Below are 27,271 nucleotides of genomic sequence, written 5' to 3'. Positions count from 1 at the left end.
GTTATTAATATAAGAAACTGTACAAGACCAAGGAGATTTTGAGGGTTTTATCAAACCCTTTTGTAACAAGCTATCAATTTCCTTTTTGCAGAATTCTACTAATTTCGCGTTCATTTAACAAGGTCGAGATTTAGTAGGAATATCATCCTCAGAGAAATTATCTTCATATGGAAGAGTGACTATATGCTTTTTACGATTCCAAAAAGCACTAGGATGATCAGCACAAATATCAATAGCAATCTGCTCAGAAATCAATTTGATATTGCCTCTACTTCAAAAAGCAAATCAGAAGCTCAAACTGTTCTTACTCATATACAAAGACCCCCTGAGATTCAGGATTTTAAATTTAAATCTTTAAATGATTTAGAAGAACTTCTTGATAAAAAGTTATCCGGTTTGAATATCAAACCTATTGATTTATCAAAAGATTTTGCTGATAAAATGGACGCTACTTTTGATTACAAAAATGATGTTTTGTTAGAGATTAATAAACTCAATAGTTATCCCAAAAAGAATAGTAAGTTTGCTGATAGCAGATATGCTGATAAACCCAGAATGCAAACTTATTATTACAATCGTCCTACTCCTCAAGATGTTTTAATAGAGGAACGTGATTGGAATCAAACTAATACGTCTTACAGTGGTTCCGAAATTTATGAATGGAATCTTGATGGTTTGACTGATAGGCAGTTAACTATTCTTGTACATAGAATGCTTATGTATGAACCTATCTATAAAAGTATGAAAAATACAGATAGAAATATTTGCAGAATGATTGTTGCAAGTTTTACTGGCCAACTTCGTGGCTGGTGGGATAATTATTTGACTATAGAAGATAGAGCAATGGTTATTAACGCTAAAGCCATTGACGAAGGAGTTGATAACTTAGGCATGGCCCTAGTGGCAAATAGAGAAGATGCGGTTTATACCCTTATTCTTACTATTTTAGAACATTTCAATGGTAGATTTACCAATCAGAATGAGACTGTCCGAACTTTGCTTAATGGCCTTAGATGTAGGACCTTAAGCGAATTTAGATGGTATAAAGACACTTTTCTGAGTAGAGTAATGGAACTACCAGAGAATAAGTTGGACCATTGGAAAGCTAAGTTTATAGATGGCCTTCCCTCCATATTTGCGGAAAGAGTTAGAAAGATTCTAAGAGGAAGCTATGGTGAAATTCCATACAATAATTATACCTATGGTAAGTTGATAGGAATTTGCACACGGGAAGGGTTAAACATGTGCAATGAGTTAAGATTGTCCAGACAGCTTAAGATGGATAAGTTTAAAGAAAAATCCCACTTAGGAGATTTTTGTACCCAGTTCGGTTTACCCGAGAGTTCCGTTCATAAGAAGAAGAAACATAAGTATCATAGATACCCCAACCAAGACAGTCCTTATAGGAGAAAGAGATCTAGATATAGATCCAAAGAAGAACGAGAAACTAAGAAAGCCCATCGTAAGGCTACTAGATTTACCAAAAATAGGTCTAAGCGAGATCTTGCTGACATTAAGTGTTATAAGTGTGGTACATTTGGCCATATAGCCCCAAATTGTAAGCTTCAAAAGCTGAAAACCTTAGGACTAGACGATGAGTTACGTGATAAGGTTGATAGTTTGTTATACACTTCTGGATCAGAATCTGATTATTATTCTGAGTCAGAATCGGAAGCTGAAATTGATTTACTTGACTTATCTGATAGTGATAAAAATATTGATAATACTTGTACAACTTACAAAGGTGATACATGTAATTGTGATGATGATGAATTTTATAAATTGCAATCACAATTTCAAGATTTAAACGTGAAAACTATTACATCTGATAATGTAATAGAACTTTTAAAAGAAGTTACTGATGAAAAACTTCGTGAAAAAATTATTAATTTGGCTGCTAGTCCAAGTTCTAGTTCAAATTCAAGTTTTTCGAAACCTTTTGAAAAAGAATTTGAATATTCCCCACCTTATTCTTTATTAGAGGTTAATAACCGTCTTGCAAATAAAAGTACTATTCCAGCAAGAGATTCTTCTTTCGATGACTTAAAATTTGAAGTTGAAAACTTGAAACGAGATATTAAATCTCTTAAACAAAATCAAATGATTTGTGATCATAGGATTACTCAGATTGAGAAAATCAATTCTCTAGCTGAGAAATCTAATGATAAAAATAAAGGTATTTCTGAAAATGATATTGAAGAAAAACCTATTAGTTTTGAACCTAAACATGATATGATTTTAGGAATGATGCAAATTATTATTGCTCATAAATGGTATATCAAATGTACTATTCTCATTGATAATAGTTTTTCTATTACAAACATTGACATGATTGATAGTGGAGCAGATGTTAGCTGCATACAAGAAGGTTTAATACCTACGAAATATTTTCAAAAAACTACTCATATGGTTAGATCTGCATCAGGACATGCTTTAGATATAAAGTATAAACTTCCTAATACGGGTATTTGTCAGAATAAAGTCTGTATTCCTCACTTCTTTTTCTTGGTTAAAAACCAGTTATACCCGCCTATTATACTTGGAACACCGTTTATCAACGCTATTTATCCTTTTACTAGCATAGACTCGAAAGGTTTTACTGCTACTTATAAGGATAAAGAGATATGTTATACTTTTGTTACAGATCCAGTAACTAGAGACATTAATGCTTTAATTGATATGAAGCAGAAACGTGTTGATTCTTTACAATTAGAATTATTTAGTATGAATATATTTGATACTATGAATTCTACTAAAATACAGGAAAAAATCAAATTGATTTCCGAGCAGATTGCTATTGATATGTGCTGATCATCCTAGTGCTTTTTGGAATCGTAAAAAGCATATAGTCACTCTTCCATATGAAGATAATTTCTCTGAGGATGATATTCCTACTAAATCTCGACCTTGTCAAATGAACGCGGAATTAGTAGAATTCTGCAAAAAGGAAATTGATAGCTTGTTACAAAAGGGTTTGATAAAACCCTCAAAATCTCCTTGGTCTTGTACAGCTTTTTATGTTAATAACGCAGCTGAAAAGGAACGTGGTATTCCTAGATTGGTCATTAATTATAAACCTTTGAATAAATATTTGAAGTGGGTTAGATATCCTATCCCTAATAAAAGAGATTTGTTGTCTAGATTATATGATGCCAATATATTTTCAAAATTTGATTTATTTTGGTATTTTCCAAAGGTATTTAATAAATGGATTATATTATCCGGGTGAGTCATACAAAACCCGATCCTATTATGACACAATATTAACCAGTACTGGCAGTGCAGATTTTCAGCACTTTTCTGGATATAGCACAGACGAGAACGTTTATAACTTCTCGAAGATTATTATTAAACAGATTATATATGTTGAAGACTGGGGTATATCCACAATGAAAGAAAGGCAGATAAGCCTTAACAAATCCAGAATGAATTTTACCTATTGGGATTATATTCAAGCATTTGATAAAGTATTATACTATAACAATGATAGACATAAACATACTTGGTTTATTAAAGTATGTGCAAAGATATTTGCAGAAGCTGTTCCTAATTAGTTTTTGAACTGGTGGTCATACCACGGTCCGACAATAAAAATTTTACCAGATCTATTTCTCATATTATACAAAGAATGGATAAAATGATCCCCTTTTATAAACAATTTATATCACACGGATCATATCTGTTACCCGGACAAAATTAACCAGATTTATTTCTTTCTGGAATTTTCTATTCCCTGGATTCATAAATGGACTCCAGAAGTCGGATTCACCGAAGAACATATCCCATGCTTATACAGGGCTTTTTGCAACAATTTTTGGGACAAACTAATGAAGAAGGATCCCAAAACAAAGACATTATATGGTCAAGAACTCTTGGATTCAATCGAAATAAAGATCCAAGAATATTCCAGCAAACCTCAGAAAGAGGTAATTGATGACAGCTCAGTACGGCATATTGCCAGAAGAATTTCCTTTCAAGAAGGAGATAAAGCAGAGATGATTAACAATTACTTGGAAGAAGTCAAAAGAAATTTACTTCATTCCATTAATCAAATTGAGAAATCAGACACTTCCATGCAGAGTGAAACCAGCAATGATGATATCGCTGAAGATTCTCAACCCCTTGAATCAGAGAGAATACTGTATGATAAAGATTTCCAAAATGCTGAAGAATTCATCCTCAAAATGAAAGAAGCAGACAAAAGACCAGCATAGTAAAACAGCTGGACCCCACAAGAATAGTGAAGTCGCCGGACCTACAACACAGTGAAGCCGCCGGACCCACTCAAACAGTAGATATACTGTTCATCAACAGTAGATACACTGTTTCAACAGTAGAAACACTGTAACAGGGACCCACGGGACCCACTTTTTACTGTTCATAGATTCTTGTTTTTCTATATATAGGATTCATTCGTTTGTTCAGAGAAGAAGGATTCGAGACCCTATCTCTCTAATACTCTCTCTCTCTCTCTCTAGATTGTAAGTAAGAAGTTAGCAGTTTGTAGCTTGTAATAGAAGAACACAAGTAAATAAAGAGTTTTCAGTTCTTCATCTTTAGGCCTTGCATCCCGGCCAAAAGGTACTGATTTCTTTCTTAGTTAGTTTTTCTTCTAGTCTCTCCTCTCTGGCCGTGACGATGTCCGGCTAAGAGACTTCATATCTATGTTGAGTATCTAACTTCTCTCTTATATAAACCATGAAAGAGACGGCATCTATTTAAATATAAATGAACTTTATATATAGAGTTTTGACTTGGTGTCAAGATGGTTGGTACAGTCTAATATAACACTGCTCTTATTGGCTTTGCCTTAGTGGCTTCGTCTAGCCAGCCGTGAACCTCAGCCCGATAAAGGAGTTAAAAGGGCATCTTCTTTTACGGTTAGAACTGCTAGACACATGGGCTCAATAAAAGTATGTATTATATTAAGACAGGCCCCTTACTTGAGTAAAGGTTTTAACCTTCCATACAGTCATTAAACTATATATAAAATTCAAGTATATTTCAATTCTTATATCCTTATTGATTGTGCGGATTACCGCCAGTCTTTAAATAAAAGGGTACTAAATTAGCTAGATTAAGAATTCTCAAGTATGTTAAAATAAAAATCTTTAACTGGTGAAAACCTCTCAGACATATATAAAAGTCAGCAGAGGTGTGAAACAAGTATAGTTCCCGGTCACACGGTGATTTAAAAGAAGTTACTGATGAAAACCTTCATGAAAAAATTATTAATTTGGCTGCTAGTCCAAGTTCTAGTTCAAATGCAAGTTTTTCGAAACCTTTTAAAAAAGAATTTGAATATTCCCCACCTTATTCTTTATTAGAGGTTAATAACCGTCTTTCAAATAAAAGTACTATTCCAGCAAGAGATTCTTCTTTCGATGACTTAAAATTTGAAGTTGAAAACTTGAAACGAGAGATTACATCTCTTAAACAAAATCAAATATTTTGTGATCATAGGATTACTCAGATTGAGAAAATCAATTCTCTAGCTGAGAAATCTAATGATAAAAATAAAGGTATTTCTAAAAATGATATTGAAGAAAAACCTATTAGTTTTGAACCTAAACATGATATGTTTTTAGGAATGATGCAAATTATTACTGCTCATAAATGGTATATCAAATGTACTATTCTCATTGATAATAGTTTTTCTATTACAAACATTGCCATGATTGATAGTGGAGCAGATGTTAGCTGCATACAAGAAGGTTTAATACCTACGAAATATTTTCAAAAAACTACTCATATGGTTAGATCTGCATCAGGACATGCTATAAAAGTCAGCAGAGGTGTGAAACAAGTCCAGTTCCCGGTCACACGGTGATTTCTATTTTAGCTTAGTTGAGGAGGCATGGCGGATTACCGCCCGCCACTTGATCATGTTAAAATATAGATATATGTATAGTATATAAATCGAATATAGCTTATATATCTTAAGATGTATATATAGTATAGTATAGTATATATATATATAAGCTTATATATATGTATATCGAGTATATCGAATATATTATGTATATATAGTATAGTGTGTGTGTGTATATATATATATCTTAAGATGTATATATATACTATAATATACTATATATATACTATAATATATATACATAGTTTATAAGTCATATTCGATAGTATACATCTTAAGATATACTATATATACATATATCTTAAGATCTACTATACTATACTATATATATATATATAGTATATCTTAAGATGTATATATAGTATATTTTAAGATGTATACTATGTATATATAATATAGTATATATATATTTTAAGATGTATATATAGTATATAAATCGAATATAGCTTAAATATCTTTATTACTATTTTTTTTTCTCTAACTTCTATAAAAAAAATTGAAAATAGAAAGTTTCTATTGGGCCCGTTTAGGCCCGTTTAGGCCCACTTAGGCTCGGGCCCGGCCCTCTTAACCCTGGACCGTTAGTTCGAGGTCCCGGTCCCGAGCCGGTTTCAGTAATAATCCCGTGAAGCCCGGGACCGTTTAGGACCGGACCGCATAGGACTGGCCCACTTAAGACCGGCCCACTTAGGACCGGGCCCGTGAAGCCCACTTAGGACCAGGGCCGGCCCACTTGCCACCCTTAACTCATGCGGGATTGATCTCTGTTGTACCAAATATTTCGCAAGTTAGGGGAGTAGCTCGGACTCCTACCACAACTCCAGAGCAGCAGGTTCACGTTGGTCAGGTTCCGGATGTAGTACTGGTACAACCTGTTGTTCCGGTTCGGCCTGAGGTCAGGCCAGATGCATCAGAAGAAGAACAAAAGAGACTTGAAAGGTTTAAGAAGTATAGTCCACCTACGTTTAGTGGCACATCTACAGAGGATGCCCAAGGATTTCTAGAAAATTGTCATCGTATTCACTGCACCATGGGTATTGTGAAAGTGAGCGGAGTTGCCTTTACTATATTTCAACTGTCAGGCGCAGCGTATCGGTGATGGAAAATCCATGAAGAAGGTAGACCAGCCGATGCAACACCACAAACTTGGGCTCAATTTTCAGAATTGTTCTTGAAAGAGTTTGTTCCCCAGACTCTCAGAGATACGTGGCGCACAGAATTTGAACGGTTGCGTCAGGGCACTATGACAGTGTCAGAATATGCTATCAGGTTCAGTGATTTAGCCCGTCAGGTACCTATCTTGGTTCCTACAATCAGATAGCGGGTCCGCAGATTCATTGAGGGGCTCGAATATGATATTAAAATATGCATGGCTCGAGAATTGCAAACTGATACTCTATTTCAACAAGTAGTTAGATCGCAATGAAGAATGAGGGTGTTTTGGGCGAGGAAAGGGAGTCTAAGGAGTCCAAAAGGTCTCGAAGAACTGGAGGATTCAGTGGGTTTTACTCTTTAGCTAGAACCCATTATAGCAGAGGCTCGAGCAGTCGGTCAGCTCAATCCGCACATCAAATTACTCGGAGTGCTCCAGTTTACAGTGCACCACCGACACGAGATTCCTATAATGGTTATTCCAGTTATCTGGCACAGACTCAGTTAGAGCAGCCGCGACCTCAGAGGGGTTGTTATGAGTGTGGTGATGCTAGGCACATCATGAGAGATTGTCCCAGACTTGGGAGGGTGGATTTCATCAGAGCACTCAAGCTACAAGCTTTATTCCAGTTAATACTCCACGTGCACAGTCAGCTAGAGGTGGAGGACAGGCGGGTAGTGGGCACCTAAGAGGTGGAGGCCCGGCCCGTTGATTTAATCATTATGTTTTGGCTGAGGCCAATACACTAGATGGTGTCGTTATAGGTACTATCCTGATTTTTATTATAAAAAGATATTTTCCTTAAATTTGATTCGGTTCTGAATATTGAGGTGAGTCCTTTTATTATGTTCCACTTATGGGTGAGCTTCGTAAATTTGTAACCCACTTAAATATTTTTCCCTGTTGGGAGATTTAAAGATGTGAAACCGTGTCTGTCATTTTATTTTTGTACACCATTGAGGGCTATAAGTCCAAAGGTAATTTTTATTATTCATTACAGTGGGATTAATGTACTTCGGAATAATTGATTCAAATATTTATGAATTATACGCCCTACCGGTATGAGGGTTCAATATATGTTGTGAAAAATTGTTTATGAAATATATTGAAAAGAAGAAAAGAAAGGAAATTGAAAATTCCAGTTGGCACAATGTGCAACATACTTGTGATTCGGAGTTGAGGACGAGATCCTCGCATTTTTACATGATGTGAAATATTTAAACCGGGCTGCAAGCCACGGTGGAAGTTATGTAAGGACGAGGTCCTTGTGGTGAAATATTTATGAGTTTAAAATTATCCCTTTCTGAAATTAATTTGTACAATAATATTAATAGGGAGTCATGCGTGTTAGGCTTATTTGATAATTCTTGTATATTTTTCTGTTCATATTCAGCCATTTTCGTGCTGTAAACATTGAGTTTTAGCCTATGAGGTGAGTGCCCATGTGGCGTTAAATGTGACTCATTAATTCGAGTAAGTAATCATGAGGTCTTCATGCCTCACATTCCGTTGTCAGTGTTGTGAAAATTCGAAATGAGGTGGTGGTTAATATGAGATTAATTGATGATGCTGGAATTATGAACAGCTTTTAAGACCAGAGATGTGGTGATGAGCATACATATGATATGCTTCATGTCCTGATATCATTATGGTAATGCAGTGCTTGTGATGCCGAGATTTGTGTTATTGATATATACCCTGTGGTATTTTGTTGGGTTTGTGGATGTGTCGTTAGGAGTTGTTTTTGGTGTTACTCTGGCAGGTGGATAGGCCCAAGCACATGGGAGACTCTGCCGAAATTTCTGAAAAGTTTTGGGAGTTAGTAAAATTTGGAGGATTGGGATTTGCAAAGGTAGAGATAAATATGTTATGTGTTTGAGGGCGAATGATCCTAAATGGGAAAGAATGTAGCACCCCGAAGAAAGTTTTGAAGTACTTCAACACTATCAAGAAAATTGATGTGTGCGTAGACACAAGTCGTTATAGCCAGTTGAGACTAATATCGTGTGTTGTTGTGAAAATCAGACCTTTTAAAATATTTGGAGTGTAAGAAATTGATCTTAAAGTTTACAAATATGGATAAAAGAAATAAACTCAAAAGAGATGATGTTGTCAGGCTTATCTCAGATGCGGCAGCATAGAATAAACCGTGAGTATATGTGTAAAAGTAAAATCATCAATTTGGTAACCTCAGAATAATTCTTAGAACGTTCGAGGACGAACGTTTGTTTAAGAGGTGGAGAATGTAATGACCCGACTTGTCATTTTAAGAATTTACGCCCCGTTCAGTGGCTTAAGGTCTCGAGAAACTTCGTAATATATATTATGACCCGTGGGTGTGGTCGAGTTTGATTTTCAGAATTTAATTAAAAGAACAATTCTTATTTAGAAGCTTAAATGGAAAGAGTTAACCGGAGAGTTGACTTTTGAGAAAACGACCCCGGAATAAAATTTTGATGATGGAAATAGCTTCGTATGATGATTTCGGACTTAGGCGTATGTTTGGATTTGGATTTGGAAGTCCGTAGGACAATTCGACACATTTTGGCGAAAGTTGGGAAATATAAGATTTTGAAAAAGTCCGACCGAAGGGTGAATTTTTTATAACGAGGTCGGATTTCGATTCCGGAAATGGGAGTAGCTCCCTTACGTCAATTATGACTTGTGTGCAAAATTTGAAGTCATTCCGTATTGATTTGATATGTTTCGGCGCAAAATATAGAAGTTGAAAGATTTGAAAAGTTATAATTCGATTCGATGCACGATTCGTAATTCCAGCATTGTTTAACGTGGTTTGAAGCCTCGACTAAGTTCATATTGTATGTTGGAACATGTTGGTATAAATTGTTGAGATCTCGGGGGCCTCGGGCGAGTTTCAGATGGTTAAACGAATCAAAATTTGACTTGAAGGAACTGTTGGAAATCTGCCACTAGTGTCATCGCATCTGCGATGAAATTGATCGCAGATGCGCAATCACAGATGTGAGATTTAAGTCGCAGAAGCGAAAGGAAAAGGCCTAGGCAGTGGTCACAGGTGCGAAAAGTATCCCGCACCTGCGTGATCGCAGATGCGAGAAAAGAAGGCGTAGAAGCTGAGGGACATCACAGGTGCGCGTGAGATATCGCAGAAGCGATTCCCGCAGAAGTGGAAAAGCTTCCGCAAATGCGACGGTCGACTGGGTAGTGCACTTCTGCAGAAGCAAATTTTTACTCACAAAAGCGAGCTCGCAGGTGCGACTAAAATGTCCGCAGGTGCGAAACTCGGCAGAAACATAAGGATGGAACTTGGCCATTTTTGGCATTTCGTTTTGGAATTTTTGGAGCTCGGATTTGTGCGATTCTGGAGGGATTCTTCACAAGCTTGGTTGGGGTAAGTGTTCTATATCCTAAAGTAATTATATTTCATGAATCTATGATTATATTCTTCGTTTAGTTCGGATTTAAATGGAGGAAATCAAGTTTTTTTGTAAAATCTTCCAAAAAACGAAAATTTAAGATTTGGAAGTCGAGCTGGTATTGGAATTCAATAAAATTGGTATGGTTAAACTCGTATCGGAATGGGTGTTCGGAGTTAATGAAAATTATGTCGGGTTCCTAGAGGTGGGTCCCAAGTTGACTTTTGTTGACTTTTTTGGAATAATTTTTTAAGTCGACGTATTATTATACGGAATTATTTCCGATGAATTTTAATGAAGTTATTCAGTTAATTTGGATAGATTTGAGCTGTCCGGAGGTCAATTCAAGCAAGAAGACGATTTTAGAATATTGGCATAACTTCAAAAAAGTAAGTGTCTTGCTTAACCTCGAGTGGGAGAATTACCCCTTAGGCCTTGAGTCTTATGTGCCATTTGTGAAATGTGAAAGGCCGTGTACGCGAGGTGACGAGTACGTACTCTGGCTTATACGTGCAAAATTTATTGAATTAAAGTCTTTGGCATTATTGTGTAGTAAATTAGAAAACTGTGAAAAATTATTAAATTAATTATTTGCCATGCCTAAATCCTTATAGTTGAATTTGTTTTTATATGATAATTTGATGTGATTGTTACTTGAAATATTTATAAAATTTTGTGAGTATTATTGGTATAATATTTCTTGGAAATTAATTTCAATATGAATTTTTCTATTGCAAATAATTAATTTAAGCGAGTTTAAGAATAAGTGTTAATATAATTATCTAAATTTGCATTAATGAAGGTTTTGCTTTATGCTGAGTAATTTCTATCTCCATTAATTATTTTTGGGTGTTATATACATTGTGTGGAGCCTTGGGCTATTTGTTGTAAAATTAATTAATTTTTTTATATCTTTGAAATATGGTTGTGGCCATTGGGCAAATTGTGATATGAATTGATTTTATTATATTGCAGTGTTAATTTCCCGTGTAAATTGTTGTGTTGTGTGAGTTATTATTTTGGGGAGATAAGGGTGGAATTTTACCTTGATATTATGTGGGTATATGGGTAGCATTTCACTGTTGTTGTGTTTGTCGGAATATTGTCTGGGAGGAGCGATAAGGGTGGCAATAGAAGCAATAAGGGTGGCTATTGATATTGTCTGGGCGGAGCGATAAGGGTGGCTATAGGAGTGATAAGGGTGGCAATAGGAGCAATAAGGGTGGTTATTGTCAGGGACGATATGTGATGATGTGAGGTTGTGGGATTGTGGTGTTGATAATTTTCATGTGATATTGTGATTTTCTTGTGTTTATTTTTATACCTTGTGCAATTTGTCTTGTTGTTGATAAATTAATAACAATCTAATTTATGTTGAAATTGAGAGTCTATGCCTATTGCATACGGATTATAAAATAAAATGTGGGCACGAGGTGATGTGATGAAATGATAATGATATTTGGCACGTGAATTGTCCGTTCAGTTGTGATATGAAATGAGGGCACGAGGTACCGGGGAAATAAGATGATTTAATTATGCGCACGAGGTGCCGTGGAAATATGAAAATGGGTTGAGACCCGTGTTTACAAAAAATATGAAAATGGGCTGAGACCCGTATTTTTATGATTATAAAATGAGGTGTCACATGGTGACTTTTTAATTGAAAAAATTATATTCAAAATATTTATTTGGAAGGATTTTTACTTAGAAAGTATTATATAAAAGAATTGTATTTGAAAGATATTTATTTGAGGAAATTATATTTGAAAAGATTTATTGAAAGAATTATATTTGAAAAATAATTATTTGAGAAAATTATATTTGAAAGAGAGTTATCTGGAAGAATTATATGTGAAAGACACTTATTTGAAGGACTTGATTTAATTGGGTGTAATTGTGTTTATTAATTGTTGAGTGATATTAATGGTATTCTTGTTGTCTGTTGTGCATATCACTGGTTGTTTTATCCTGCCCTTATTGTTATTTGTTTCCTATTATTTTGTATATTATATTGCACAGGTTATTAGACTAGTGAGTGTCTTGATTGTACCTCGTCTATACTCCATGGAGGTTAGTCTTGATACTTACTGGGTACCGACCGTGGCGTACTCATACTATATTTTTGCACATTTTTGTGCAGAGCCAGGTATTGAAGATAATAGACTTGAGCAGAGTTAAAGCGGGATCGTAAGGATTCAAGGTAGAGCTGTTTGGTCGTCGCAGTCCCTTGGAGTCTTTTTATTTCATTGTACTATTAACTTGTAATCAAATAGTATTGTATATCCGATCCTCGTGATCATTCTATGTATTCAGTTAGAGTTCGTGACTCAGTACTACCAGTCTTGGAAGGTTGTGTATTGTAATTATTTCCGTTGTTAGTTTCTATTAAAAATGGCTTCAAAAGATAACTTAAATCGGCTTACCTAGTCTTAGAGACTAGATGCCATCACGACACCTGTGGTGGGATTTTGGGTCGTGACAATCTTAACTTCTACATGTAAGGTAATTGAAAACAAGCGATTATGTTTAAATATTCTTATTTTTGTATTAATAGATCAGGTGATTAACGTATATGAAACAAGGTTAAGACTAGGAGTGTCAATGCTTTGGTTCGGTCAGTTATTTTATAAAATTTGTACCGTACCAATTTTTCAGTTATTCTATTACGTATAGCCAAAATTAGATTTTTCGAAATCATATCAATCGTGTCGGTTTCTCTTCGGTATCGGTACGGTTTGGTTAATTTTCGATTTATTTTTTCAATGTCTTATAAAAGTCACTAGTAGAATCCAATAACATACGTACTTTTATATGACTTAGCAAACTCTCTAAACATTTTTACTGTTTAAAGAGTGATAAATTAAGAACACATGAAAGGTGATCAGAGCATAGATCCATCAACTATTCTACAGTAACGTAAAAGAAACTAAGCAAACACAAATATATATATATATATATATATATATATATAAAACACGAGTGGAAAGATATTAACCAAGTTGGAACTCAAGAATAAAGTCTATAGAAGAATATTCAATACGATAAATCTAAATCATGCGAAAGAAAACATATTCAATATATTATAGTTTGCTAATATATATATATATATATATATATATATATATATATATATATATATATATATATATATATATATATATATATATATATATATATATGGAAAGATATTAACCAAGTTGGAGCTCAAGAATAAAGTCTATAGAAGAATATTCAATACGATAAATCTAAATCATGCGAAAGAAAACATATTCAATATATTATAGTTTGCTACTCATAATCACTATAATACTTTGTGTCTTGCTAGTAAATATGCTTGAAATAATTTAGTTTCAATAGGAGTAACATAATAGGTTTGGGAATTAGGATTTTGAGTTTAATTACTTGTTGACTCGTAATTGTTCTCATAATTCCGAGGCCCAAGGAAAAACTAAATGCTTTGTTATTTTTAAATTTAATATATAAATATATTTTTCACATGTAAATTTATTCGGTACGGTTAGAAATTGGTCTTAAGGTTCACAAATATGGATAAAAGAAATAATCTCAAATGAGATGGTATTGTCGGACTTACCTCCAATGCAGTAACGTGGGACCAACCGTGAGTATATATGTAAAAGTAAAAAATCATCAATTCGGTAACCTCGAAATAATTATTAGTACGTTCGAGGACGAACGTTTGTTTAAGAGGTGGAGAATGTAACGACCCGACTTGTCGTTTTAAGAATTTAAGCCTCGCCTGGCGGCATAAGGCCCTGAGCAGCTTCTTATTATGTGTATTGACTTGCGTGCGTGGTTGAATTCAGTTACCGGATGATTTGGAGTGATTTGGGACACTTGGTCCCCAAAACGGAAGCTTAAGTCTTAGGATTTTTACCGTAGTCAAAACTGTGTGAAGACGATTCCGGAATAAAATTTTGATGATGTCAATAGCTCCATATGGTGATTATGGACTTAGGAGCGTGTCCGAAAAATTATTTGGAGGTCTGTAGAGAATTTGGCTTGAAATGGCGAAAGATTAATTTTTGGGAAGTTTGACCGGGGGGTTGACTTTTTGATATCATTGCCAGAATCCGATTCTGAAAATTGGAATAGCTTTGTTATGTCAATTATGACTTGTGTGCAAAATTTGAAGTCATTCCAGATTGGTTTGATGTATTTCGGCACAAGATATAGAATTTAAAATTTAAAAGTTCATTAGGATTGAATTGGGGTATGATTCGTGGCTTTGATGTTGTTTGATGTGATTTGAGGCCTCGAGCTAGTTCGTGTTATGTATTGGGACTGGTTGGTACGATTGGACGGGGTCCCGGGGGCCTCGGGTTTGATTCGGGGTGGTTTCGAACCAAGTTTGGGTGTTTTGATGCTGCTGGTTGCTGGTTTGGTGTTGTTCTTCGCGTTCACGAGGAGCCTCTCGCGTTCGCGAAGAAGTATTTTGTTGTTAGGACTTTGTTCTTCGTGTTCGCGAAGAGGTTCTCGCGTTCGCGGAAAAGGAAATTTTGTTGTTCGTCGTCTGACTTTAGAGGCTCATATCTGGAAATCTATAAGGAATAAATTTTTAAGTCAACGTATTATTATCCGGAATTATTTTCGATGAATTTTAATGAAGTTATACAATAAATTTGGATAGATTTGAGATGTCCGGAGGTCAATTCAAGCAAGAATGCTATTTTGGAATATCGACCTAACTTCAAAAAGGTAAGTGTCTTGCTTAACCTCGAGTGGGGGAATTACCCCTTAGGCATCGAGTCCTATGTGCCATTTGTGAAATGTGAAAAGCCGTGTACGCGAGCTGACGAGTACGTACTCGGCTTATATGTGTAAATTTTATTGAGTTAAAGTCCTGAGCATATTGTGTGGTAAATTGGGTAATTGTTGGTATATATTTAGTCATCTAATTGTCGTGCCTAAATCCTTGTTGTTGAATCTGTTGTTATATGACATTTTGATGTGATTGTTACTTGATTATTTATGTAATTCCGTGAATTTGTTGGTTTGATAATTATTGGAATTTAATTTCATTATGGATTTTCCCTCTGTAAATAATTAATTAAATGAGCTTAAGAAGAGGTGTTTATATAATTATTGAAAATTTGAATTTAATGAAGACTTTGCTTTATGTTGAGTAATTTCTATATCTATTAATTATTTTTGGGTGTTGTACACATTGTGTGGAGCTTTTGACTATTTGTTGTGAAATTAATTGACTTGGTTGTAGCTTTGGAATTTGGTTGTGGCCATTGGGCAAATTGTGATATGAATTGATTTTGTTATGTTGTTGTGATAATTTCCCGTATAAATTATTATGTAGTGTGAGTTGTTATTTTGGGGAGATAAGGGTGGCATTTCACATTTGATATTATGTGGTTATAAGGGTGGCATTTCACTGTTATGTTTATTAGAATATTGTGTGGGCGAAGCGATAACGGTGGCTATAAGAGCGATAAGGGTGGCAATAGGAGCGATAAGGGTGGCTATAAGAGCGATAAGGGTGGCAACAGGAGCGATAAGGGTGACTATTGATATTGTCTTGGGCGGAGCAATAAGGGTGGCTATAGGAGTGATAAGGGTGGCAATATGAGCAGACGATATGTGATGATGTGGGGTCGTGATGTTGATAATTTTTATGTGATGTTGTGATTTTCTTGTGTATACTTTTATACCTTGTGCAATTTGTTTTGTTCTTGGTAAATTGATAACAATCTGATTTATGTTGAAATTGAGAGCTTGTGGCTATTGCCAGGCGGTTTATAAAATGAAATATGGGCACGAGGTGCCGTGTGTAAATAATGAGGATATTTGATACGTGAATTGTCCTTGCAGTTATGATATGAAATGTGGGCAGGAGGTGCTGTGATGAAATGATAATGATAATCGACATGTGAATTGTCCGTGCAGTTGAGATATGAAATGAGGGCACAAGGTGCCGGGGAAATATGATGATTTAATTATGGGCATGAGGTACCGTGAAAATATGAAAAAAGGACGGGACCCATATTTTTATGATTATGAAATGAGGTGTCACAAGGTGATTTTTTAATTGAAAGAATTATATTCAAAATATTTATTTGGAAGGATGTTTACTTAGAAAGTATTATATGAAAGAATCGTATTTGAAAGATATTTATTTGAGGAAATTATATTTGAAAAGATTTATTGAAAAAATTATATTTGAAAAATAATTATTTGAGAAAATTATATTTTGGAAAGAGAGTTATGTGGAAGAATTATATGTGAAAGACATTTATTTGAAGGACTTGATTTAATTGGGTGTAATTGTGTTTATTAATTGTTGAGTAATATTAATGGTATTCTTGTTGTTTGTTGTGCATATCACTGGTTGTTTTATCCCGCCCTTATTATTATTTGTCTCCTATTATTTTGTATATTATATTGCACAAGTTATTAGACTAGCGAGTGTCTTGACTGTACATCGTCTCTACTTCATTGAGGTTAATCTTGATACTTACTGGGTACCGACCATGGTGTACTCATACTACACTTCTGCACATTTTTGTGTAGAGCTAGGTATTGGAGACATCGGACTTGAGAAGAGTTAAAGCGGGATCGTACGGATTCAATGTAGAGCTGCTTGGTCATCGCAGTCCCTTGAAGTCTTTTCATTTCATTGCACTGTTAATTTTAATCAATCGGTATTGTATATTCGGTCCTCGTGATCATTCCATGTATTCAATTAGAGTTCGTGACTCAGTACTACCAGTCTTGGGAGGTTGTACATTCATATTTGTTCCGCTGTTAGTTTTGGTTACTTATTTAATTAAAACAAATGGCCCAAAAATGTAATTGAAATCGACTTACCTAGTCTTAGAGACTAGGTGCCATCACGACACATGTGGTGGGATTTTTGGGTCGTGACAAGTTGGTATCAGAGCTCTAGGTTCATAGGTTCTACGAGTCACGAACGAGTCTAGTAGAGTCTTGCAGATCGGTACGGAGACGTCTGTACTTATCTTCGAGAGGCTATAGAACTGTTAGGAAATTTCCATTTCTTTCATTCCTGTCGTGCGGAATTTGTTGAATTTGAAATTTGAGCCTTTATATCTCTATTCTCTCACAAATGGTGAGGACATGTGCTACCGGGTTAGCTGAGCAGGCATCCGCACATACTGCTAGGGCTGCAAGAGGCCGGGGCCGAGGTAGAGGCCGAGGAAGGGCACGTGATACGACTAGAGCACCTGTCAGAACAACAGTTAAGGAGCCACCAGTAGCTCCAGTTGGGGGACAGGTACCAGAAGCACATGTTGTTACCCTCGGACTTCAGGAGAATTTAGCACAGTTCCTGAGTATGTTCGGTACATTAACTCAGGCGGGATTGATCTCTGTTACACCAAACATTCCACAAATTGGGGGATAGCTCAGACTCCTATCACAACTCCAGAGCAGCAGGTTCACGTTGGTCAGGTTCCAGGTGTAGTACCGGTATAACCTGTTATTTCGATTCGACCTGATATCAGGCCCGAGGCATCAGAAGAAGAACAAAAGAGACTTGAAATATTTAAGAGGTATACTCCACCTACTTCAGTGGTACAACTACAGAGGATGCCCAAGGATTTCTAGAAAATTGTCACCATATTCTCCGCACCATGGGTATTGTGGAAATGAGAGGAGTTGCCTTTACTACATTTCAACTGTCAGGCGTAGCGTATTGGTGGTGGCAAATCTATGAAGAAGGTAGACCAACCGATGCCACACCACCAACTTGGCCTCAATTTTCGAAAATATTCTTGAAAGAGTTTGTTCCCCAGACTCTCAAAGATGCGTGGTGCACAGAGTTTGAACGGTTGCGTCAGGGCACTATGACAATGCCAGAATATGTTATCAGGTTCAGTGAGTTAGCCCGTCATGCACCTATCCTAGTTCTTACAATCAGAGAAGCGGGTTCGCAGATTCATTGAGGGGCTCGAATATGATATTAAAATATGCATGGCTCGAGAATTGCAAACTGATACTCTATTTCAGCAAGTAATGGAGATTGCGAAGAAGATTGAGGATGTTTTAGGTGAGGAAAGGGAGTCTAAGGAGGCCAAAAGGTCTCGAAGATCTGGAGGGTTCAGTGGGTTTTACTCTTTAGCTAGATCTATTATAGCGGAGGCTCGAACAGTCGGTCAGCTCAGTCCGCACATCAGATTACTCGGATTGCTCCAGTAAGTTCTTACAATGCACCACCGGCACGAGATTCCTATAATGATTATTTCAGTTATCCGGCACAGACTTAGTTCGAGCAGCCGCGACCTAAGAGGGTTTGTTATGAGTGTGGTGATGCTAGGCACATCATGAGAGATTCTCACAGACTTGGGAGGGGTGGATTTCATCAGAGCACTCAAGCGACAAGCTTTATTCGAGTTAATACTCCACGTGCACAGTCATCTAGAGGTGGAGGACGGGCGGGTAGTGGGCACCTTAAAGGTGGAAGCCCGACCCGTTGATATAATCGCTATGATTTGGCTGAGGCCGATACACCAGATGGTGTCATTACAGGTACGATCCTGATTTGTTATAAAAGAATATTTCCCCTTAGTTGGATTCGGATCTGAATATTGAGGTGAGTCCTCCTATTATGCTCCGCTTATGTGCGAGCTTTGTAAATTTGTGACCCACTTATATGTGTATCCCTGTTGGGAGATTTAAAGATATGAGCATGTGTCTGTCATTTTATTTTTGTGCACCATTGAGGGATATAAGCCCAAAAGCAAAATTTTATTATTCAATACAGTGGGTTTTGATGTGATTTATGAATAATTGATTCCAATTTTTATGAATTATACGCCCTACTGGTATGAGGGTTCATTATGTGTTGTGAAAACTGTTTATGAAATATATTGAAAAGAAGAAATAAAGGAAAGTTGAAATTTCAGTTGGCACCATGTGCAAAATTCTTGTGATTCGGAGTTGACGGCGAGATCCTCGCATTTTATGTATGATGTGAAATATTTAAACCGGACTACAAGTCGCGGTGGAAGTTATATAAGGACGAGGTCTTTGTGGTGAAATATTTATGAGTTTAAAATTATACCTTTGTGAAATAAATTTGTACAATAATATTTAATAGAGAGTCATGCCTGTTAGGCTTATTTGATAATTCTTGTATATTTTTCTGTTCATATTCAGCCATTTTCGTGCTGTAAATATTGAGTTTTAGCCTATGAGGTGAGTGCCCAGGTGGTGTTAAATGTGACTCGTTAAGTCGGGTAAATAGTTACGAGGTCTTCATGCCTCACATTCTGTCGTCAGTATTGTGAAAATTCAAAACGAGGTGTTGATTAATATGAGATTTATTGATGATGCTGGAATTAATTATGAACGACTTTTAAGACCTGAGATGTGGTGATGAGCATACATATGATGTACTTCATGTCCTGATATTATAATAATAATGCAATCTTTGTAATGCTGAGATCATTGTTATTGATATATACCTTGTGGATGTGTTGTTAGGAGTCGTTTTGGTGTTACTCTGTCAGGTGGATAGGCCCATTTACAGGGGAGACTCTGTCGAAATTTTCTGAACAATTTGGGAGTTAGAAAAAAACAATTGGGAGATTGATATGTGTGAAGGAAGAGATAAATTATGTTATGTATTTGAGGACGAATGATCCTAAGCGGGGAAGAATATAACACCCCAGAAAAAATTTGAAGTACTTCGGCACTATCAAGAAAGTTGATGTGTGCGTAGGCACGAGTTGCTATAGCCAGTTGAGATTAATACCGTGCGTTGATGACAAATCGGACTTTCTGAAATGTTTAGAGTGTAAGAAATTGGTTTTAAGGTTCACAAATATGGATAAAAGAAATAATCTCAAATGAGATGGTGTTGCCGGACTTACCTCCAATGCAGTAACGTGGGACCAACCGTGAGTATACGTGTAAAAGTAAAAAAATCATCAATTTGGTAACCTCAGAATAATTATTAGCACGTTCGAGGATGAACGTTTGTTTAAGAGGTGGAGAATGTAAAGACCTGACTTGTCGTTTTAAGAATTTAAGCTCCGCCTGGCGGCATAAGGCCTTGAGTAGCTTCTTATTATGTGTATTGACTTGCGTGCGTAGTTGAATTCAGTTACCGGATGATTTGGAGTGATTTTTGACACTTGGTCCCCAAAACGGAAACTTAAGTCTTAGGATTTTTACCGTAGTCGGAACTGTGTGAAGACGACTCCATAATGAAATTTTGAGGATGTCAATAGATCTGTATGGTTATTATGGACTTATGAGTGTGTCCGAAAAATTATTTGGAGGTCTGGAGAGGAATTTGGCTTGAAATGGCGAACGTTTAATTTTTGGAAAGTTTGACCGGGGGGGTTGACTTTTTGATATCGGGGCCTGAATCCGATTTTGGAAATTGGAATAGCTTCGTTATGTCAATTATGACTTATGTGCAAAATTTGAAGTCATTCCAGATTGGTTTGATGTGTTTCGGCACAAGATATAGAGTTTGAAATTTCAAAGTTTATTAGGCTTGAATTGGGGTATGATTCGTGGATTTGATGTTGATTGATGTGATTTGAGGCCTCGAGCAGGTTTGTGTTATGTATTGGGACTGGTTGGTATGATTGGCGGGGTCCCAGGGGCCTCGGGTTTGATTCGGGGTGGTTCCGGACCAAGTTTGGGTATTTTGATGATGTTTGTTGATGGTTCTGGTGTTGTTCTTCGCGTTCACGAGGAGCCTCTCACATTCGCGAAGAAGGATTTTGATGTTAGGACTTTGTTCTTCTCGTTCGCGAAAAGGTTCTCGCGTTCGCGGAAAAGGAAATTTTATTGTTTGTCATCTAACTTTAGAGGCTCATATCTGGAAATCTATAAGGAATTTAGAGATGACTAAAAATTAAAGTTGTAGATCTTTGTGTCTAGTTTTCAAAAAGATAAACCATTTGTCATTTGGAATTGTGTACAAAAAGTTATGGTAGATATACTATAGGCTGTCCGGTAAGAGTTTGGAAATCTCTGTTGCACAGGGCTGACTCTGGAAGTTTATATTTCATAATTTATAAGGAATTGGGAGATGAGCAACAAATTAAAGTTATAGCCCTTGGAGTCTAATTTTCAGAAAGTCAAACCATTCATCATTTAGAGTTTTGTACAAAATGTTATAACCATTATACTAGAGGCTGTCTGAGAAGGGTTTGAAAATGACTTTTGAAGAATTTGTTCATCGCGAACGCGAGGGGAGTCTCGCGAACGCGAAGAACAAACCCCTGGGCAGTAGAATAAAGTCCAAATTCGTGTTATTCTTCCACTTTTGGACCAAGGAAGCTCGGGTGAGGCGATATTTCGAGAGTTTTTCAAGGAAAACATTGGGGTAAGAATTCCTAACTTGATTTTGGTTTAAATTAGATGAATCTATTGTTGTTTTTATCACTAAATTATGGAATTGGGTTGAAAAATTTAGAAAACTCTCTTGGTTTAAATTTAAGATTTGGAGGTCGATTTCTTATTGGAATTCGATAAAATTGGTATGGTTGAACTTGTATCGGAATGAGTGTTCGGATTTCATAAAAATTATGTCGGGTTCCGAGGGGCGGGCCACGCGTTGACTTTTGTTGACTTTTTGGAATAAATTTTTAAGTCGACGTATTATTATCCAGAATTATTTTCGATGAATTTTAATGAAGTTATACAATAAATTTGGATAGATTTGAGATGTCCGGAGGTCAATTCAAGCAAGAAGACTATTTTGGAATATCGACCTAACTTCAAAAAGGTAAGTGTCTTGCTTAACCTCGAGTGGGGGAATTACCCCTTAGGCATCGAGTCCTATGTGCCATTTGTGAAATGTGAAAAGCCGTATACGCGAGGTGACGAGTACGTACTCGGCTTATATGTGTAAATTTTGTTGAGTTAAAGTCCTGAGCATATTGTGTGGTAAATTGGGTAAATGTTGATATATATTTAATCATCTAATTGTCGTGCCTAAATCCTTGTTATTGTTGAATCTGTTGTTATATGACAATTTGATGTGATTGTTACTTGATTATTTATGTAATTCCGTGAATTTGTTGGTTTGATAATTATTGAAATTTAATTTCATTATGAATTTTCCCTCTGTAAATAATTAATTAAATGAGCTTAAGAAGAGGTGTTTATATAATTATTAAAAATTTAAATTTAATGAAGACTTTGCTTTATGTTGAGTAATTTCTATCTCTATTGATTATTTTTGGGTGTTGTATACATTGTGTGGAGCTTTTGACTATTTGTTGTGAAATTAATTGACTTGGTTGTAGCTTTGGAATTTGGTTGTGGCCATTGGGCAAATTGTGATATGAATTGATTTTGTTATGTTGCTGTGATAATTTTCCGTGTAAATTATTGTGTTGTGTGAGTTGTTATTTTGGGGAGATAAGGGTGGCATTTCATAGTTGATATTATGTGGTTATAAGTGTGGCATTTCACTGTTGTGTTTATTAGAATATTGTCTGGGCGGAGCGATAAGGGTGGCTATAGGAGCGATAAGGGTGGCAATAGGAGCGATAAGGGTGGCTATAGGAGCGATAAAGGTGGCAATAGGAGAGATAAGGGTGGCTATTGGTATTGTCTGGGCGGAGCGATAAGAGTGGCTATAAGAGTGATAAGGGTGGCAATAGGAGCGATAAGGGTGGCTATTGTCACGGACGATATGTGATGATGTGGTGTTGATAATTTTCATGTGATGTTGTGATTTTCTTGTGTATACTTTTATAGCTCGTGCAATTTGTTTTGTTGTTGGTAAATTGATAACAATCTGATTTATGTTGAAATTGAGAACTTGTGGCTATTGCCAGGCGGTTTTATAAAATAAAATGTGGGCACAAGGTGCCGTGAGTAAATAATGAGGATATTTGGTACGTGAATTGTCCGTGTAGTTGTGATATGAAATGTGGGCACGAGGTGCTGTGATGAAATGATAATGATAATTGACATGTGAATTGTCCGTGCAGTTGAGATATGAAATGAGGGCACAAGGTGCCGGGGAAATATGATAATTTAATTATGGGCACGAGGTGCCGTGAAAATATGAAAAAGGGACGGGACCCGTATTTTTATGATTATGAAATGAGGTGTCACATGGTGACTTTTTAATTGAAAGAATTATATTCAAAATATTTATTTGGAAGGATTTTTACTTAGAAAGTATTATATGAAAGAATTGTATTTGAAAGATATTTATTTGAGGAAATTATATTTAAAAAGATTTATTGAAAAAAATTATATTTGAAAAATAATTATTTGAGAAAATTATATTTGGAAGAGAGTTATCTGGAAGAATTATATGTGAAAGACATTTATTTGAAGGACTTGATTTAATTGAGTGTAATTGTGTTTATTAATTGTTGAGTAATATTAATGGTATTCTTGTTATTTGTTATGCATATCACTGGTTATTTTATCCTGCCCTTATTATTATTTGTCTCCTATTATTTTGTATATTTTATTGCATAAATTATTAGACTAGCGAGTGTCTTGACTGTACATCGTCTCTACTCCATTGAGGTTAATCTTGATACTTATTGGGTACCGAGCGTGGTGTACTCATACTACACTTCTACCCATTTTTGTGCAGAGCCAGGTATTGAAGGCATCGGACTTGAGAAGAGTTAAAGCGGGATCGTAAGGATTCAAGGTAAAACTGCTTGGTCGTCGCAGTCCCTTGAAGTCTTTTCATTTCATTGCACTGTTAATTTTAATCAAACAATATTGTATATTCGGTCCTCATGATCATTCCTTGTATTCAGTTAGAGTTCGTGACTCAGTACTACCAGTGTTGGGAGGTTGTACATTCATATTTGTTCCGCTGTTAGTTTTGGTTACTTATTTAATTTAAAAAAATGGCCCCAAAAATATAATTGAAATCGGCTTACCTAGTCTTAGAAACTAGGTGCCATCACGACGCCCGTGGTGAGATTTTTGGGTCGTGACATTTTCCTATTTTTCTTTTCTATTGGTTTTCTTTCTCTTTTCCTTTTCTTTCCTCCAGTTTTTTAACTTATAGACTTGGCTAGAAATTAGCTCTGGCATTCTCCATATTCTGCGGCGAGATTGAGTGCAGATTTATTCTTTAAGTTTTATTTGTTAAACCAAAATTTTGAAGAGAACGAGGAAGAAGAACTTGGTTGTTGATTGATGATTGCCAAAAAGTTTTCGAGGAGCTCATGTTTTTTGATCTGTCACCGGAAAAAAAAATTGTACCGAAAAAAATGGAGTCTTTGAAATTCCGACCACCATTTTCAGTTTATATTCGTTTTTCTTTCTTTTTCTCTTCCTCCCACACATAAATTACACTTTCAAGATTTTTTTTATATATATATATAAAGCAAAACACACTTAGATCGGGACAAAAATCTGTCGTCGAAAATTATTTTTTCGCCGGAATAAATGGAGTTCTTGAAATTCTGACAACCACCATTGTATGCCATGGTGACCAAAACAAAAGGAAAGAGAATAAAATAACAAAAAAATGAGAATAATAAGAAATAAGAAAAGAGGATAAGAAAAAGAAGAAAGAATAAAAAAAGTACTAAATATACATGTGGCAACGCGTGTAGTTCCCTACTTGCCAAGAGTTTGATTGTCTAGTTTTAGGGTGGTATTTATTCCATTTAAAAAAAGTTTAGGGGGTAATAGGATTCTCGCAAAGATAAAGTGTGCAGCTGGAAATCCGGGTATAGGTTAGGGGGTACTTATGCATTTTTCCAAATAAAAACCTACCCTAATTAACGGTACAATTATAAATTTATATAAAAATATATAATTTTATTTAAAAAAACCTAAAAATTGATTCAATAGGGTACGATTTAGTTGATTTTTAAATATCTATTGACACTCTCTTTAACACCAAAATTGTTACTCTATATTTTGAAAGGAAAATATATAGTCTTTTCTTTTCTTTCCTACAACCTCAAAGGGCAAAATTAAAAGTAAATAGGGCAACTTCTAGTTGGAGTACACAAACTGAAGAACACCACTACCGCCTCCATTCTGTATTCAGACGTCATTCAAGGTATCTTCTTCTCCTTTTCTGTTTGTGTGAGTCTTGTCTGTATGTTTTGTTGCTATTTTCATTAGCCGAGTTATTTTAGGGTTGTAACTCGGATTTTAGGTTATTTGTCTTGTCGTTTACTCAATGAAATACAGTTTTTCCTTTTGTGTCATTCCATGCTTAGTTCTTTTCCCGCTAGTTTTAGTGATATGACATACATGCAGAATTTTTGGCCAGTCTTAGAAAACCGATTTAAGCTTGAATTGGATAAATGATAAAAAGAAACTTTTGAGGATGAATAAAGAGTTGAAACACTTTGGAATAAATCTCGAATAAAATTACCCGTGGAGGTTAATGATCTTTACCTTCAAATCATTGTGAAGGTCGGGTTTGAGGAAGAATCAATTGAAGTTTATTAGAAAGTTTGACATTAATGGGTGAAAAGTGTCTTTCGACCACGACACACCAAGAAGACAAATATGTTTATCAATGTTGTGTCATGAAAGGAAACCATGATTGGCATTCTCGAGGCTAGGAGGCCCTTTTTTCTACTACTCAAACACTTTATACCATTTGTTATACCTTTTGAGCATGTGTTATTTTCTTTGATCACCCTCTTTTGGAATCAAGTTTAGAGTCAAAAGTTTTTTAAAAAAATAAAAAATAAATAAAAAGAAAAGTCCAAGCTCCCAAAGTACAAACTGAGGCAACTCTTACAAAAGTCCAAGTGAAAAAGAAAAAGAAAAAAGAACAGTCAAAGTTCCATGCCCCTAGAAAATAGAAGCACGGGCAGTTTGTTTTGAAAAAAAAGACAAAGAAAGAAAGATGAAAAAATTAGTTAGGTCAGATATTTGAACTATGTTTGACCTGATTTCTTTTAAAAAAAAAAGATACGTAGGTAAGAATTCAGACAAAAGAAAAAGAAAAAAAAATCCAAAAATCCCCAGTATATGAAATTGGGGCAAATATTTTATTTCACTTTTAAAAGAGTCGATTCCAAGAGTTATAAGTATATAATCATATCAAATGAGTTTATTTTGAGATTTCATGTTGCCCTTTCTTTCTAACCATATCCAAAAGCCTTTCAAACAAGACCTCTTGAAATGTTTTGAGAATGCCAAGAAAAATCCGCAATGAGCAATGGTTGTCATATGAGAGACATGGTCACAGTTCTCACTCAATGAATCAAGAAAAGGAAAAAAAAAAAAGAAATATAGAAAAAAAAAATGAGAGAGTCTTATTGGTGAAAACATTCGCAGGCACTTTAAGCCGACGGTAAGTAGAGATAAATAATTGAGAGAGACTTGTTGGTAAAAACTCCTCGGGGCATCACTAGTCGAAAGTGAGTCGTGAGTCTGATGCAAATAATCGGCACAAAGAAGCTTGATTTCAAACCCCAAGGAATGATAAAAGGGAAGATTCGATCAGTTTGATATATCGGGCCTCTAAGTCCAAAGTGCATGTCATGTTCATTAAGGCTAGTTACCGCAAAATAAAAAAAAATAAAAGAAAAAAAAGCAAAAAAAAAAGAAAAAAAAAGAAAAAAAATATCTCTTCCTTATGTCCTTCCGACAGGTGCATTTCTTGTTAATACTTGTTTCTTTGCATCATTGTGTCCTTTACTCTAAGCTAGTCCTTGTCAAAACAAGCAAGAAAAGATTTCAAAATTTGCTACCAGCTTTTCAGTTGCACAAAGTAAATTTGGCCAGCACACTCAGTTTTTTACAGTCAACATGCATTAAGGATTCATGCAAAGGCTTCTCCCCCCCCCCAAAAGACTCTTGTCAGCCTATTCGGGTAGAGCAAGCAAATATAACCTCAAGGTTAATCAAGGATTCTCTATAGTATCCAACAATGAC

The 27,271-nt window shown here is 35.6% G+C and overlaps 1 protein-coding gene across 1 annotated transcript; it reads left to right on the top strand.

Moving 5' to 3' along the window:
* Nucleotides 1-213: 213 nt before the first annotated feature.
* Nucleotides 214-4,214, top strand: LOC142178045 (uncharacterized). Its single transcript, XM_075247363.1, has 6 exons — nt 214-643; nt 785-1,208; nt 1,269-1,637; nt 2,052-2,212; nt 2,850-3,061; nt 3,705-4,214. Exons 1-6 carry the CDS (start codon nt 214-216, stop codon nt 4,212-4,214), a joined length of 2,106 nt encoding a protein of 701 aa, XP_075103464.1.
* Nucleotides 4,215-27,271: the final 23,057 nt, after the last annotated feature.

Source organism: Nicotiana tabacum, chromosome 24, assembly GCF_000715075.1.
Source record: "Nicotiana tabacum cultivar K326 chromosome 24, ASM71507v2, whole genome shotgun sequence".
Taxonomy (NCBI): Eukaryota; Viridiplantae; Streptophyta; class Magnoliopsida; order Solanales; family Solanaceae; genus Nicotiana; species Nicotiana tabacum.
Note: the sequence above shows the minus strand (reverse complement) of the source record. Positions and strands in the feature narration are given on the sequence as shown.